Source organism: Budorcas taxicolor, chromosome 4, assembly GCF_023091745.1.
Source record: "Budorcas taxicolor isolate Tak-1 chromosome 4, Takin1.1, whole genome shotgun sequence".
Lineage (NCBI taxonomy): Eukaryota > Metazoa > Chordata > Mammalia > Artiodactyla > Bovidae > Budorcas > Budorcas taxicolor.
This window is the reverse complement of record NC_068913.1, coordinates 101368252-101384092: the sequence shown is the minus strand read 5'-3', so window position 1 is coordinate 101384092 and position 15841 is coordinate 101368252. Positions and strand designations below refer to the sequence as shown.

Genomic DNA, 15841 nt, shown 5'->3' with positions numbered 1-15841 from the left:
CCGGAAAAAAAAGTTTAAAAAATCTTGTTTTAAAATGGATAGAGGATCTGAATAGACATTTTTTACAAAAGATACTCAGATGGCCACCAGATACATTAAAAGGTTCCTCAACGTTAGTAATCATCAGGGAAATATAAATCAAAACCACAATGAACTGTCACCTCATACCTATTAGAATGGCTGTTATTACGGATATAAGAAACAGTAAGTGTTGGCAGGGATGTGGAAAAAAGGGAACCCTTGTGCACTATTGGTCAGAGAAGGCACTGTCACCCCACTCCAGTACTCTTGCCTGGAAAATCCCATGGGCGGAGGAGCCTGGTGGGCCACAGTCCATGGGGTTGCGAAGAGTTGGACACGACTGAGCAACTTCACTTTCATACATTGGAGAAGGAAATGGCAACCCACTCCAGTGTTCTTGCCTGGAGAATCCCAAGGACGGGGGAGCCTGGTGGGCTGCCGTCTATGGGGTCGCACAGAGTCGGACGTGACTGAAGGGACTTAGCAGTAGCAGCAGCGCACTATTGGCAGGGTGTAAGTTGGTGCAGCCTCTGTAGAAAACAGTATGGAGGGGCCTCAGAAATTAAAAATAGGACTGCCATATGATCCAGCAGTTCTACTTCTGGGTGTTTATCTGAGGGAAACAGAAATCCTAACTCAAAAAGATATCTGTACTTTGTGTTCACTGCAGCATTATTTACTGTGACCAAGACTTGAAAATAACCTGTGTGAATAAAGAAAATGTGATATATGTGTGTGTGTATGTGTGTATATATATATATATATATATACACACACACTGCAATGGAATATTATTCAGCTATTTAAAAAAAGAAAATCCTGCCATTTGCAACAACAGAGAGGCCTTGAGGGCATTGTGTTAAGTGAGATATATTGGAGAAAGACAAATACTGTATTATTATCTCATTCATATGAATCTCAAAACTCATTTGGGTGTGAGGAATGGGTGAAGGTAGACAAAGTATCTTACAAAGCAGAGATACTGTCAGAATTGATGAAACAAGAAACACAGGTTTAAATAAATACATCACAAATTTACAGAGAAACAAAACTGCTGTTTTTAAGTATAAGAAATTGGGAGGATCTGGGGTAGAAGGTGGTAGTGTGTTAGAGCCGCATCTGTGTAGTGGGGAATCAGAAGGTAATATCTAAAGTTAATAACTCTAGTGGCATGAGTGTATTAGTTACAGCCATGAAACGATCCTTAGAACTAATAACAATTGATTGAAAATGGTTTCCTCAAGGAAGGGATGAGGCCAGATGTTTAAGTTCTCCAGTCAGCTACCAAAAATCATTTTCTTTTAATATCTTTTTCCATGTTGACAGAACTGCTTTATCACTTTTAGAAGAACTGGTTTGAGTTAATTAAATTTATTCCTAACATTTATTTTTGATGCTATCATAAATGGAATTGTTTTCTTGGTTTTATTTTTAAATTTTGGATATTAAGCCTTTTAATAATATGAAATGTCCCTCTTTGTCTCTGGTAATACGTCTTTATCTTAAAGCTTCTTTTGTGTGGTGTAAGTCACTCTGTTTCTCTTATGGTTACTCATTTATTTTTAAAAGCAGTACATGCACATACATATTTAGGACATGAGTAGATAGAAACACTAGAATGTTAATGTTAGTTGTATTTGGCTTGTAGAATAATGAGTATTATGGGGGCTTTTTTGGTGTGTCTGAGTTCTGTGATTAGTTTGTGTTATAATTAGGAAAAAAGAGATGGCTTATATAAAATTTTAGATACTTTTATCAGCCAGATTTTGGGGGTTGCAAATAGCAGAATTTCACTCAAGTAGAAGATAATTGGCCTAATCATAGAATCAGTTGGCAAGTTGGAGTACTGGGCTGAGAAGAGGCCAGAACTGTGCCAGCTGTGAGACTTTAGATAGGAGACACTTCACTCCTTGCTGCCTTTTCTGGGTGACGCCACAGAAATAAGAGAGCTCTGACTTCTTGTTGCCTTTCTTTTGCTCTTTTCAGTCAAGATTCAAAATCCAGGAGTGAGTGTCCTGCTCTGATGGTTGGCAAGAAAAGTACCTGGCACCTTAAGTTATAGTTTGAGGAGTCCACACAGTGGTGACAAATGATTCCCTAGAATGAAATTAGGATGCTGTTATCAGAAGAAGGGACGTGAACTCTGGCAGCTGAAAAGCAACAGATGTTCACTGTGATATTTGACTTTTTGTTAATGCAGAATTACAGTTTACAATGCTAGTCATAAAAAGTTAACAATAAGAATAAGAAACATTGTTTTGTTAAAAATAGAACCACCATATGATCCACTTCTGGCCTTATAAGCCAGACGAAACTATAATTCTAAAGAAGATAAATGCACCCCTCTGTTCACAGCAGCACTGTTTAGAGTAGCCAAGACATGGAAACAGCCGAAATGTCCACCAACAGATGAATAAAGATGTGGTGCATATATATACAGTGGAATGCTCCTCAGTCATAAAAAGGGATGAAATTATGCCATTTGCAGCAACATGGATGGGCCTAAAGATTATCATACTAAGTGAAGTAAATCAAAAAGAGAGAGACAAATACCGTATGATATCACTTATATGTGGGATCTAAAATATGACACAGATGAACCTGCCTATGGAGCAGAAACAGGGACACAGAATAGACGGGTGGCTGCAGAGGGATAGTGATGGGAAAGAGGCATGGATTCTGAGTTTGGGGTTAGCAGATGCAAACTGGTACGTATAGAATGGTGAACAATACGGTCCCACGTAAACCATAATGGAAAAGAATATGAAAAAAATGTATGTACATATAACTGAGTCACTTTACTGTACAACAGTAATTAACACAACAGTGTCTTTCAACTAGACTTCGGTAAAAAAACATTTTAAAGAATTTGTTTTGAATACAACTGACCCAATTATTGTCACCAAACCTGGATGTGAGAGTTGGACTGTGAAAAAGGCTGAGCACCGAAGAATTGATGGTTTTGAACTGTGGTGTTGGACAAGACTCTTGAGAGTCCCTTGGACTGCAAGGAGATCCACCCAGTCCATTCAGAAGATCATCAGCCCTGGGATTTCTTTGGAAGGAATGGTGCTAAAGCTGAAGCTCCAGTACTTTGGCCACCTCATGCGAAGAGTTGACTCATTGGAAAAGACTCTGATGCTGGGAGGGATTGGGGGCGTGAGGAGAAGGGGACGACAGAGGATGAGATGGCTGGATGGCATCACTGACTCGATGGACGACGTGAATCTGAGTGAACTCTGGGAGTTGGTGATGGACAGGGAGGCCTGGCATGCTGCGATTCATGGGGTCGCAAAGAGTCGGACACGACTGAGCAACTGAACTGAACTGAACCTCTGTTGGCATGCTCGCCACTGAAGTTCTCACTTGCAGATTTCTCTGTCACTTGACTGTAAGTTCCATGTGTCTCATAGTGCAGTTAAAATCACTTAGAAAATGAGAAAGCAAACCTTTATATTCGTAATGGGAGGACTTTGTGATAATTTAACACTTGCTAGAATTTCTGTCATCTCCTTCCTGGCTCACTTAATCAGCTTGTACTTACTCATCAAGACCCAGCTCAAGCATTACCTCATCCAGAAAGACTCCTGCACCCTCCTTCCTCATCCCGTTCTGGTTTATGGGCCACTCACCACTGTGCATAGTGCTCTTTTTGCTCTCATCCCATTGTATCATATTTGACCATTTGTTTGTCTCTCACACTAGCCAGACTGGCAGAGTGTATCTTGTTTTTCCTTTGATTCTCCAGCCCCTTACGCCTGGGAAATCCCATCGAGAGAGGAGTCTGATTGGCTACCATCCATGAGGTCACAAGAGTCAGACACGACTTAGTGACTGAATCACCACCAGCCCCTTACACAGTGTCTATACTTCAGGCATTCAGTCAATATTTGTTGAATGACTGAATGGGTTCCCCAGAGAAAGGAGGCAGGGCATTCCCTATGGAACCCAGCAATGTAAAGGTATGGAATGGTGAGACATTCTAGAGGATCAGCACAGTGAACGATGAATGGGGGCAGAGACTGGTGAATTTGACTGACATTGGTCTCTACAGGACCATGTACTCCCAAGTTTAGACAGTTGTATAGGCCTCAGGAAGAGAAGAGCCTTGGCAATGGTAGGAAGACAGGAGACTAGAGGTTATGTGGTGAATACATCCTGGTTGGGCTGGAGCTGTCAGAGAGCCCTCAGACGGCAGAGTGTTGCTGTCACTGGGAGTTAGAGAGCTCAGACCTGGTTTGGGAGCAAATCCACCTCCCGTGTACCAGGCACTTGTTTAAATACTGGGGACACAGTAGTGGATAATATGAATAAGGTTTCTACTTACATTGAGTTTTTTTTCTAATAAGGGAAGATGGATAAGAACAACAGACACCAACCAAAGCAAACGTACACATTCTCAAAACCGAAGTGCCATGTTGCAGGTAAAATGTCCAGAACAGCACTCTCCTCCAGAAGCACAAGGGAGCAAACTGGAGAGGATCTGTCTGGAGTATAACAGGGACCCTCCTTTGCTGGCTCACATTCCAGTGGAAGTATAATGACCAGTATCATACATGTTCTTTAGGAATTTGTCTAAAAGATTTATAAGTTCTAGATTTTAAAAATATGTAATATTTATGCACTCTCCAAAAAGTGTTGCAAAGAAGAAAGTGTTGTCACAGTAATGCTTTTTTTAGCAAAAGTGTTCTCTCCCCACCCTCATTATATACTACACACAGGAATCTTCCTGTTTAAAACTTAATTGGTTGGGTATTATAAATAAAAACCAGTCATTGCCTATATTATTGGCAAGTTGTGTTTGTGGTTTGTATATTTCTAGTGCCTGAAAAATAATCTGATACTTTTACAGCTTAATCTGTATCCTTGACAACTTGGGGCTTTTTCTTCAAGGGAACAGATTCCAGGAGCAAGAAGTTTTGTATGTGCCAAGTAATCTAGCCTTTCATTCTCTTCTCTTGGTTGTAGGCTTGTTTAATGATAAAGGTTCTTTTCTCTGTTTTCCAGGGTGCCGATAAGACTGTGAAAGGTCCCGATGGACTGACTGCCTTTGAAGCTACTGACAACCAGGCAATCAAAGCCCTTCTTCAGTGATGGACGGATGGGCCAACAGCTCTGGAAGAATGACTCTCCTGTGGCCTCACACTGCTGCCTGTCTGTCTGTTACTCTCTATCTGCCAGCTTCTTCAGCTAAAATACTTTTAGAGGGGTGAGGGGAGAGAGAAATTCATAACAAATCAGACTACCAGGAACAAAAAAAACAATGAACACAAAAAAAAAACAAGATCAGGCTTTTACTAGGATTCCTGATCAGGTCAGCCTCTTTTCCATTTCCAGTTTAAAAAAAAAACAACTGATACCCATGGGAGAGCAAAGACAAAACATACCGTTAATATTTGACCTTTTCAGCTCCCTAGCTAATTTATTAGATTGTGTTGAGGGTCTGATTATACCAAGGCCAACTATACATTTGGTAGCCCTATCTGTGTGAGCAGTAGTGGCTGCTGTGACGAAACTTAGGGTGCTGAGACAAGCAATTAGCTCTAGCCTTCTGCCTTAAGATGCACTCTAGTGGGGATTTCCCGGCGTAGTTAAGAGCGCTGCCTGTGGTTGGTGACCAAATCTCCCCTGGTGACTTCCAGCTTTACATGAGAGCTCGGTTAAGGCGAGGGGGCACATACTCCTCCGCTGCTGGACGGCTGGACTTTGGGTTTCCTCTCCCTCTTCACATGGATTTCATGTATCTTTAGGTAAAACTGACTAGTTATATTTATAAAATCTCAAATTTTGGAAGTCTAAAGGAGAAATCATTCCAGTCTGCATTTTTTTCCCGTCCTCTAGATTCACACATAGATCATTGAAACACTTTTCCAACTCCTGCTGGTAGTAAAAGGGGATTTAAAAATAGAATCATAGCCATAAGCCTGTTAGATAAAGAGAGAACAGTTGTCTTAGTACCTATGGATTTTCTTCATTTGCTGTTTGAATAGATTGGCCTCAGTTCTGTTTGGAGAATCAAGGAACATTCTTTTGGAATGCCTCTGTCAGACCCACCTTGGATGCTGATTACTTACTACACCAAAGCTCTCACTGGGGTGAGATATACTGTTCGGACCAGTTTAACCCCATCTCTTAAAAATACGCATGTCACCAGGTTTCCCAGAGTTGTTGATAGGCTTGTGCTGAATGTATGCCAGCCCACCTGCCTAATATATTTTTCTTTTCTCTTTTATGCACTGCATAAAATGGGACACCTTCAAATTATATTCTGTATTAAAAATACAGTGCCCTAAAACGGTGTTCTGACCTGCAGAAAATAGGCACATTTTCTAATGTTTATTTCTTGAGCAGTACAGCTAATTAAAACATACATATACCCTTAAATTTGCTGTCCTGCATATAAAATAAGATTCATTTGACTTGCCATCCATATATGCTTACTAAAAATACTAGCATTTTTCCTTAGCCATGTCATGCAATAATTGAATGTACCTCAAGTTTTTAAAAGTGGGGGGAGGGTGGGTTAGGGACTTATATTCAGATTGTGGTTAATAAAGAATTAATGACAATTTTTTAAGGCCATGTAGCATCCTAACAACAGGGTTAAACTAGTACCAAGAACAGTCAGCCTGGCCAATAACAAATCTTACCAGTTGCTGATTGGTTGGTTGATGTGTGGGTTTGTTTGTGTGTATTTTTCCCCGGTGAACCCTTTTTTTATCCTGTGGCTTTTTCACTTAAAACTAGCCTAACCCTGGAATTTTCCTGCGTCCAAGAAAACAATCACAGAATACTGGTTTAAATACTTTGATACCTGTGGCTAATTCTGCTGTCTTGATGCAGGCTATTAGAGTTGGATTAGAAGTCAGTAATTAGTGCTTTATGACATCACTGAACTGAAACACAGTGATCCTCGCTGAAGATGGAGGGCACTCTATCAGGTGTTCTGATATCTTTGTTTCCGCTTCTTGGCATACTGCTGTTTAAAAGGCTCGACTTTCACTCTCTGCACAGTTTTCACCTTTACTTTCTGAGTGTTTTCTGTAGTGGGCTACTGTAGAGAGTGTGCTGTTCTACCGTTCCTAAACCTGCTCTGCTTCCTCCAGTCACCTGGTCCAGAGACCATGTGATTCTTTGTACAGTTTATCCTGGTGTTCCTTGTAATGCAGTAGAGGCTACTTTGCCTTCCTTCTTTCTCAACCATTTTGTAAACCCCGTAATTATGAAGCGGTTGCTTGAGAAAATAACAGATAAACATAGAATAGACTGACCAAGATGGTTTAGAGTTTTTTTTTTAACTAGGTTATTTATAATGTATTTCTGAACCACTTGGCAGAGAAATTTACAACACTTAATGTTCATATTTTGAATAAAGAAAGCTAAAACCTTGTCTGCTTTTTTGGTACTACATGCATTAGTAAAAGGTTAAGTAAGTTTTGTTCTCCACTGCAGTAATATTTAACATCTCAGAAAAAAATCTTGCATGTTCTGTAGTTTTGTATTAAGTCAGTCTTTTCATATGCACTATTTCAAGTGAAAACAGGTGGTTTACCTGTCTACATTAGTATCCTAACAGATTCCCCCTTGCAGCTTCAGACTGGTGTCCGCAGACTTACAGGTCAGCTAACAGCCCCGGAATCGACCCAGTAGTTCTCTGCACAGCTCACCTTCTAAACCCAGTGGGGCCTGAAGGAGAAGTAGGTGGATGCCATGGGTGGAAGCTGCCAGCAAGCAGGCCCTTCATTCATTGATTTCCTTCCCCCAAATAATGGATTTCAAATCTATATGTACCTATTTGATTTTTTTCCCCTAAAACTTCAACTAAGCTGCTGTTTTCTTCCATGCAATATTGTATACTCAATTGTGTATAGAAGAAGCTGGTGAGAGTGCCCTCCTACATAAGCAATTGCAGTGTTTGCATGCAAAATTTTAAAAAATTTAAATTGTCCTGATTCTATTTTGTAAATGGAGAAACAATCATATCTTTCTAAGCAGTAATGGAGGAAGACTAGTGCGTTGTGCATTTTGATATATTTGAGTTCATTTTTCCACAGTGTAATACATTTGACACAGTTGGGTTTCTCATATTATCCTAGTTCATGTACATCAGAATGCTAAATAATACTGTGTTTAAGTTTTGTGTTGCAAGAACAAATGGAATAAACTTGAATTGTGCTACAGCCAACGTGTCAGGGTTTTTCATTTTTCTCTTCCCTTGGTTACTTTGGGTTATTATCACCTTCCTCCTCTAGTCTTCTTTATAACTGTATTGGTACTTTGCCTTAAACTTTAACTAATCTGAATTTCCCCCCTTTATTCCACTTCCAGAAAGAAAATAAGACTAGGAAAGATTTAACTGAAATAAACTACTACTCATCTCATTGAGAGGTTCTGCTCATCTGTCAGTTTCCCAGTACACAGTGTTTGTAACAAATGATGAGTTTTATGAGCAGGCTGTAACTGGGAAACATCGGAGTGTCAGGATCTTAATAGGTGTTAGAATAGCATCAAGCTAAACCTCATTAATCCTTTCACACGCTTATTTAAGCTATTGCAGAACTTTCACAGTATATCAGACTGTTAGATTTTGTCCTCTTTCTGTAAGATCAGTTATTCTCAAAATGTGGCCCCTAAACTAGCAACTGTAACCTGGAAACTTGATAGAAATGTCCAGCCTGGGCCCAGCAGTCTGTTACAATGAGCCCTCCAGGTGAATCTAATGCACATGAGTTTGTACAAGACAATGAAGAGAAAAACAAAAAGCCTCTAAACAAGATGTCATCAAGGGTGGCTTCCTGGAGAGAAAGTAAACAGAAGCTGCTAACACATGCAACAGCAAAACCGGACACCCGAGAGAATTTTAAGATAAGCTTCAAAGTTATGTTCTGGATAAAAAGATTAAGATAGAATAGCGGTTCCAAAGATGTAACACTGTAAGAATGATGTGTGTATTCACTTAGTTGTGTCCAACTCTACAACTCTATAGACAGTAGCCCACCAGGCTTCTCTGTCCATGGGGATTCTCCAGACAATACTGGAGTAGGTTGCCATGCCCACCTCTGGGGGATCTTCCCAACCCAGGGACTGAACCCAGGTCTCCTGAATTACACGCAGATTCTTTACCATCTGAGCCACCAGGGAAGCCCAAGAATACTGGAGTGGGAAGCCTATCCCTTCTGCCGGGGATCTTCCTGACCCAGGAATTGAACCGGGGTCTCCTGCACTGCAGGCTGATTCTTTACCAGCTGAACTGTGACCCTTCATTAGGATTTTTCCCTTGAAGGATTAGGGAAAATAGGATAGGATTAGGATTGTCCCATCAATGCCTGTGGACAGTATTTCCATGGTCTCCAGCAGCAACTCATGGTTACAGTCCTCATAGCTGAATTGCTGAGGCTTGAGCCTTGTCCAAGCCCTTTGAATTCCTGAGTGAGGGGAACATGCAAGGAATTTGGGGAGATATGTCATAAATCTCATGCTTATGGCACAGGTCACAGGGATGGCTCTAGTCCAGCTGTGTCCCTGCTGGCTTCTGCCTGGCAGTCTCCTACATCAGGAGAGCCCTCTGGGAGAAAAGGTGCCTTCTCAACTCTGGTGTCCTATGGAGGTATCAGTGCTTTGGATATGGATTCGCTACTGCAGCGGGTGTACCACCAACTCGGAAACAGCCACCCTTGTGCCAACAAACCATCTCCTGTTTTAGATCCACCATCTTCCCCAGACACTAACTGGATCATCACACGTCTGCCATAGGATATTTTTCTAGAGTCAGACACGACTGAAGAGACTTAGCACACACAGTAGAATTTATCAGCAGCTTTAGGAATACCTGATACATAGCAGACTTTCACTGTATTTGCTCTGAACCACTAAGGTCAAATCATTATACAGTCAAACGCAAGATAAACTTTCTTTTAGTAAATCCTAGCTAAAGGATTACTGGCTATTAGGATCGTGGGGCTACACCTAAGTGTCATTGTACTCAAATATTGGCCAAGCAGCCTCAAAAGTACCACTGAACTTACAGACCCAAATCAATTACATGCTGAGGAAACGCTGACCATGGGGTCAAATGCAGGTCACTGAGCTATTTGTAGTCTATACTAAAACACAGCTGTAAATAGAGTAGCAACACAAAGGATGGTCTGGCCACCCTAGCAACTTCTACGCATTCAGCAGCTGCAGCAGAGCAGCCTCATTCACATTATTTGGATAGAACGATGGGTCACAGGTCTGGCAGTGTTGACAGGCCACAGCATCTTATCACACAAAGAAAAATAATGTATAGACAGTTCTTAGCCACTGGATGCTGATTTTGAAGACACTATTAGATAACTTTCTTTTTAAAAAGAAGCTGTGTTTCTCTAAGGTTTTTCTAACAAATCTAAGGCTGTATCCGATATCTGTGTATCTTCTTGATATCTAATAATGTCCTATATGTTTATGCACACCCACCAAGTCTAGCCATGTACCCCTGTTGGTGAATTGTGAGTCCAATTTCAGTAGGCTTGAAAGTACTCGATCTAAGTTAATTTAATTTTACTAGTAGAATTTTAATAAATAAATATTGTGTTACAGCTAGGAGTTGTGCTGAGAACTTTTTACTCTGGTGGTGGTTTAGGTGCTCAGTCGTGTCCAACTGTTTGCAACCCCATGGACTGTTACCCTTGCAGGCTCCTCTGTCCATGGGATTTCCCAGGCAAGAATACTAGCGTGGGTTGCCATTTTCTTCTCCAGGGGATCTTCCCAACCCAGGGATTGAACTTGGGTCTCCTGCATTGCAGGCGGACTCTCTACTAACTGAGCCAGCAAGGAAACTGCCCTTTTATATTATCTTATTCAATTTTCATAATAATCATGTTAAAAATATATGTTAAGGAAAAGAGAGTATAAAGTTAAATAACTTGCTCACAGCCAATAGTTCTGTTTGATTTTAGAGCCCACACTCCTTCAAATTAAATGAAGAAGAAAAACTATTCTCTTCCAAAACCAGAGCTTATACCTAGGTGCTCCCTTGCAGAAAGTTCAAGGAAGCCTAGCAACCCTGGTACCTCTTTTTCTTAATAATAGGTCTCCAGAACTTATTTTGTATAACAGAAGATTTATGGGGGAGGGAAGGGCTGGGAGTTCAGGATTAGCAGGTGCAAGCTATTATATATATGATGGATAAACAATAAAGTCTTACTGTATAGCACTGGGAAATATGTTCAATATCCTGTGATAAACCATAATCTAAAAGAATGTGAAAAAAAAAATGTCTACATCAAACTAGGCAATCCTAAAGGAAATCAACCTTGAGTATTCATTGGAAGGACTGATGCTGAAGTTCCAATGCTTTGACCACCCAATGTGAAGAGCCAACTCATTGGAAAAGACCCTGATGCTGGGAAAGATTGAGAGCAGGAGGAAAAGGGGGTAAAAGAGGATGAGATGGTTGGATGGCATCATTGACTCAATGGACATGAGTCTGAGCAAATTCCAGGAGATACTGAAAGACAGGGAAGCCTGGCGTGCTGTGTAGTCCATGGGGTTGCAAAGAGTCAGAGATGACTGCACATGAGATGGCTGTGTATAACTCAGCCACTTGGCCATACAGTAAAGACTGGCACAACACTGCAAGTCAGCTATACTTCAGTGAAAAGATAAAATTATAAAAAGTAGATCTGCCTAACTTATTTATTTTGCATAACATGAACTTTGTAACCTTTAGCCAACACCTCCCCACTTTCACCTCCCCTAGCGGTTGGCAGTGTCCATTCTGTCTCTGCTGCTGTGAATTTGAATCCTTTTGATTCCACACACAACTTGTTTCTGACTTATTTCACTTAGCGTAACACCTATCTTGCCGCAAATGGCAGAATTTCCTTTTTCCAGGGCTAAATAATATTACCCCTATATCACATTTTCTTTGTCCATTTGTATAGCAACAGATATTTAAGTTGTTTCCATGTCTTGGCTATCATGAATAATGCTGCAAGGAATGTGGGAGTGCCTTCAACTATCATTCAACTATCTCTTTGAGATCTTGGTTTTACTTTCATTGGTTATATACCCAGAAATGGAATCACTGAATCAAATGGTAATTCTATTTTTAATATTTTAAGGAACCTCAATATTGTTTTCTGTAATAGTTGCATGAATTTACGTTCTCACAAACAATAAGGGTTCCCTTTTCTCCACATCCTTACCAACATTTGTCCTTTGTGAGGTTTTGTTTTGATAACAGCCATCCCAACTGGTGTTAAGGTGATATCTCATTGTGGTTTTGATTTGCAGTTCCTTGATTAGGGATGCTTCCCAGGTGGCTTAGTTGTAAAGGATGTGCCTGCCAATGCAAGAGACTCAAGAGACACAGGTTCAATCCCTCGGTCAGGAGGATCCCCTGGAGTAGGAAATGGCAATTCACTCCAGTATTCTTCCATAGGAAATCTCATGAACAGAGAAGCCTTGCAGGCTACAGTCTATGGGGTCACAAAGGAGTTGGATACAACTTAGCGACTAAACAACAAAAATGATGACTAGTGACATTGAGCTCTTTTTCATATATATGGTGGCCATTTGTATGTCTTCTTTGGAAAAATGTCTATTCAGACATTTTTTATCAAATTATTTGGGAATTTGCCCATTTTTAAAATCAAATTATTTGGGGTTTTTTTTTTTTTTTTTTTTTGCTATTGAGTTATAGAAAGAAAGTGAAGTCACTCAGTCATGTCCTACTCTTTGCAACCCCATGGACTGTAGCCTGCCAGGCTCCTCCATCCATGGTGTTTTCCAGGCAAGAGTACTGGAGTGGGTTGCCATTTCCTTCTCCAGGGAATCTTCCCGACCCAGGGATTGAACCGAGGTCTACCCGCATTAAAGGCTTTACTGCCTCAGCCACCAGGAAGATCCCATTGAGTTATATAGTTCCTTATATATTTGAATATTAACCCCTTATCAGCTATATGGTCTACACTATTGCAAATGGAATTGTTTTCTTAATTTCCTCTTTGTTTTTGGCTACACTGCACAGCTTGTAGGATCCTACTTCTCTGACCCAGGATTGAACCTGAGCCTTCAGCAGTAAGAGCACAGATTCTTAACCACTGGACCACATTAGAATTCCATTTTCCTTTTTGGATAGTTGTTTGTATATAGAAATGCAACTCATTTTTGTAGACTGATTTTTGTATCCTCTGACTTTACTGAACTTGCCTATTATTTCTAATAAAGTTAAAATTAAGTTTTTGAAACTAAACACTATGAACCTGGAAATCCTATCATGTACCCAGGCTTATCAAAAATTACTGTTTAAGGGAATTAGAATTTTATGACATTTTGATGTTTGTTTCACATTTTAACTGAGCATCTATTATGGTCTGGTCATATGCTAACTATTTCCTATGAACTAACTCATTTTCACTTCATAAAACTATAAGGTAGGACTATTTTCAAATGAGAAAACTAAAGCTCAGAGAAGTCAGGTAACTTGCACATACTCAACCTGCCATATACTAGTGGTAGGCTGTGCTTTCTACATAAATTGCCTCTCCAACTCTCAATGAACCAACTTATGACATGTTATTCAGTAAATACACACTTTCCAAGTTCTTAAACATTTTATGACTCTATAAGAAAACATTTTATGAGTTTGTTTATGATGTTAAGCAATTATATGAAAAGTATCATGTAACATGCCTTGATCAATCACTTCTCATGACAAAATCAAATTCTGCAGAGATGACATTCAATTTTTCGTTTGAAAAATAGCACTACTTGAATGCACTGTTTTTCTGGTATCTAGAATTAATATATAGATCAAGAATCAGCACACTATGTCCCACAGACCTAACCTGCCTGGCCCACCACCTGTTTTTTTATAAATACAGTTTTTTTATTGGAACACAGTTTTACATCCATTCACTTGCATATTATTTATGGCCTCTCGCACACTTCAAAAGGAGAGGTGAGTAGTTGTAACAGAGACTTGATAGCTCACAAGGAAGGAAAGCCTAAAATATTTACTCTCTGGCCCTTCACACAAAAAGCTTGCCAACTCCTGATATACTTGTTTAGTTCCAATAAGTTAAAGAAAACTCTGTAGGACTGACCAGGACCTAATTAGAGAGTGATCAGCAAGTCATTGGAGAATGTAATGTGTTAAATGAAACAAATTATTAATAAAAGCCAAGCCTATAAATGGGCTTCCCTGATAGCTCAGTTGGTAAAGAACCTGCCTGCAATGCAGGAGACCCTGGTTCAATTCCTGGGTCAGGAAGATCCCCTGGAGAAGGGAAAGGCTACCCACTCCAGTATTCTTGCCTGGAGAATTCTATGGACGGGTATAGTCCATGGGGACAAAGAGTCGGACATGACTGAGCAAATTTCACTTTACTTCAAGCCTATAAATAATGCACCTCTCTTCATACCTAGAGTAGATTATTACAGTAATGGTCTCCAGTGAGTCATGTCTGGGTATGTAGGCTTTGGGGCAACCCTTTCTCACACTGACACTTAGGGATTGGCCATGTGACCTACTGGGGCCAAATGGGCATCGAACATGAAACCAGGAGAAGCAGGAACAGGTGTTGCCTTGTTGGGGCTTGCCTCCTTAGGGCTTAGCAATCTCAGCATGGAAAGTAATCCAGAGTTATACCTCAGGAGAGACCACATGAGGAGCTGAGGTATCCTAGTCCACAATGCCAGCTACCCACCAGACAGATGAGTGAGACCATCTTGGACTATCCCACCCCATTTGGGCCCCCAGAGAACTGTAGCCATGAATGACCTCAGGTGAGATAAGCAGAAACACCAACTAGACCTAGCTCAAATTGCAGAATTATAAACAAATATATATGGTTGTTTTAAGCCACTAGGGTTTGGGGTTTTTTTTTTTTAATGCAGCAAGAGACAATGACACCCCACCCTAGATGGAGGAAATCTGTTGATGAAACATCAGGAACGTCACCTAGGGACAAAAAGATATGTCTCATTAAAAGGAAAGCATCATCCTTTTAATCATGACCAGATCACGACCTCCTTATTGCAAAATTCAGATATAAATTGAAGAAATAGGGAAAACCACTAGGTCATTCAGGTATGACCTAAATCAAATCCCTTATGATTATACAGTGGAGGGGATAAATAAATTCAAGGGACTATATCAGATAGACTGAGTTCCTGAAGAACTATGGATGGAGGTTTTAATATTGTACCAGAGGCAATAACCAAAACCATCCACAAGAAAAAGAAATGCGAGAAGGCAAAAAGCTTGTCTGAGGAGGCCTTACAAATACTTGAGAAAAGAAGAGAAGCAAAGGCAAAGGAGAAAGGGAAAGATACACCCATCTGAATGCAGAGTTCCAAAGAACAGCAAGGAGAGAGAAGATATTCTTCAATGAACAATGCAAAGAAATAGAGGAAAACAACAGAATGGGAAAGATCTTTAAGAAAATTGGAGATACCAAGGGAATATTTCATGAAAAGATGGGCATAATAAAGGACAGAAATGGTATGGACCTAACAGAAGCAGAGAGATTAAGAAGAGGTGGCAAGAATGCACAGAAGAACTATGCAAAAAAGTTCTTAATGATCTGGATAACCATGATGGTGTGGTCACTCACCTAGAGCCAGATATCCTGGAGTGTGAAGTCAAGTGGGCCTTAGGAAGCATTACTAAAAACAAAGCTAGTGGAGGTAATGGAATTCCAGTTGAGCTATTTCAAATCCTAAAAGATGATGCTATGAAAGTCCTGTACTCAAATATGCCAGCAAATTTGAAAAACTCACCAGTGGCCACAGGATTAGAAAAGGTCGATTTTCATTCCAATCCCAAAGAAGG

The 15841-nt window shown here is 40.3% G+C and overlaps 1 protein-coding gene across 1 annotated transcript in view; it reads left to right on the top strand.

Moving 5' to 3' along the window:
• MTPN (myotrophin) overlaps positions 1-8194 on the top strand; it is a 76243-nt gene extending 68049 nt beyond the window's left edge. The window contains exon 4 of the mRNA XM_052638810.1: positions 5029-8194. Within this exon, the coding sequence (XP_052494770.1) occupies positions 5029-5115 (87 nt within the window). The 3' untranslated portion in view covers positions 5116-8194. The remainder of the gene's footprint in view (positions 1-5028) is intronic.
• Positions 8195-15841: the final 7647 nt, after the last annotated feature.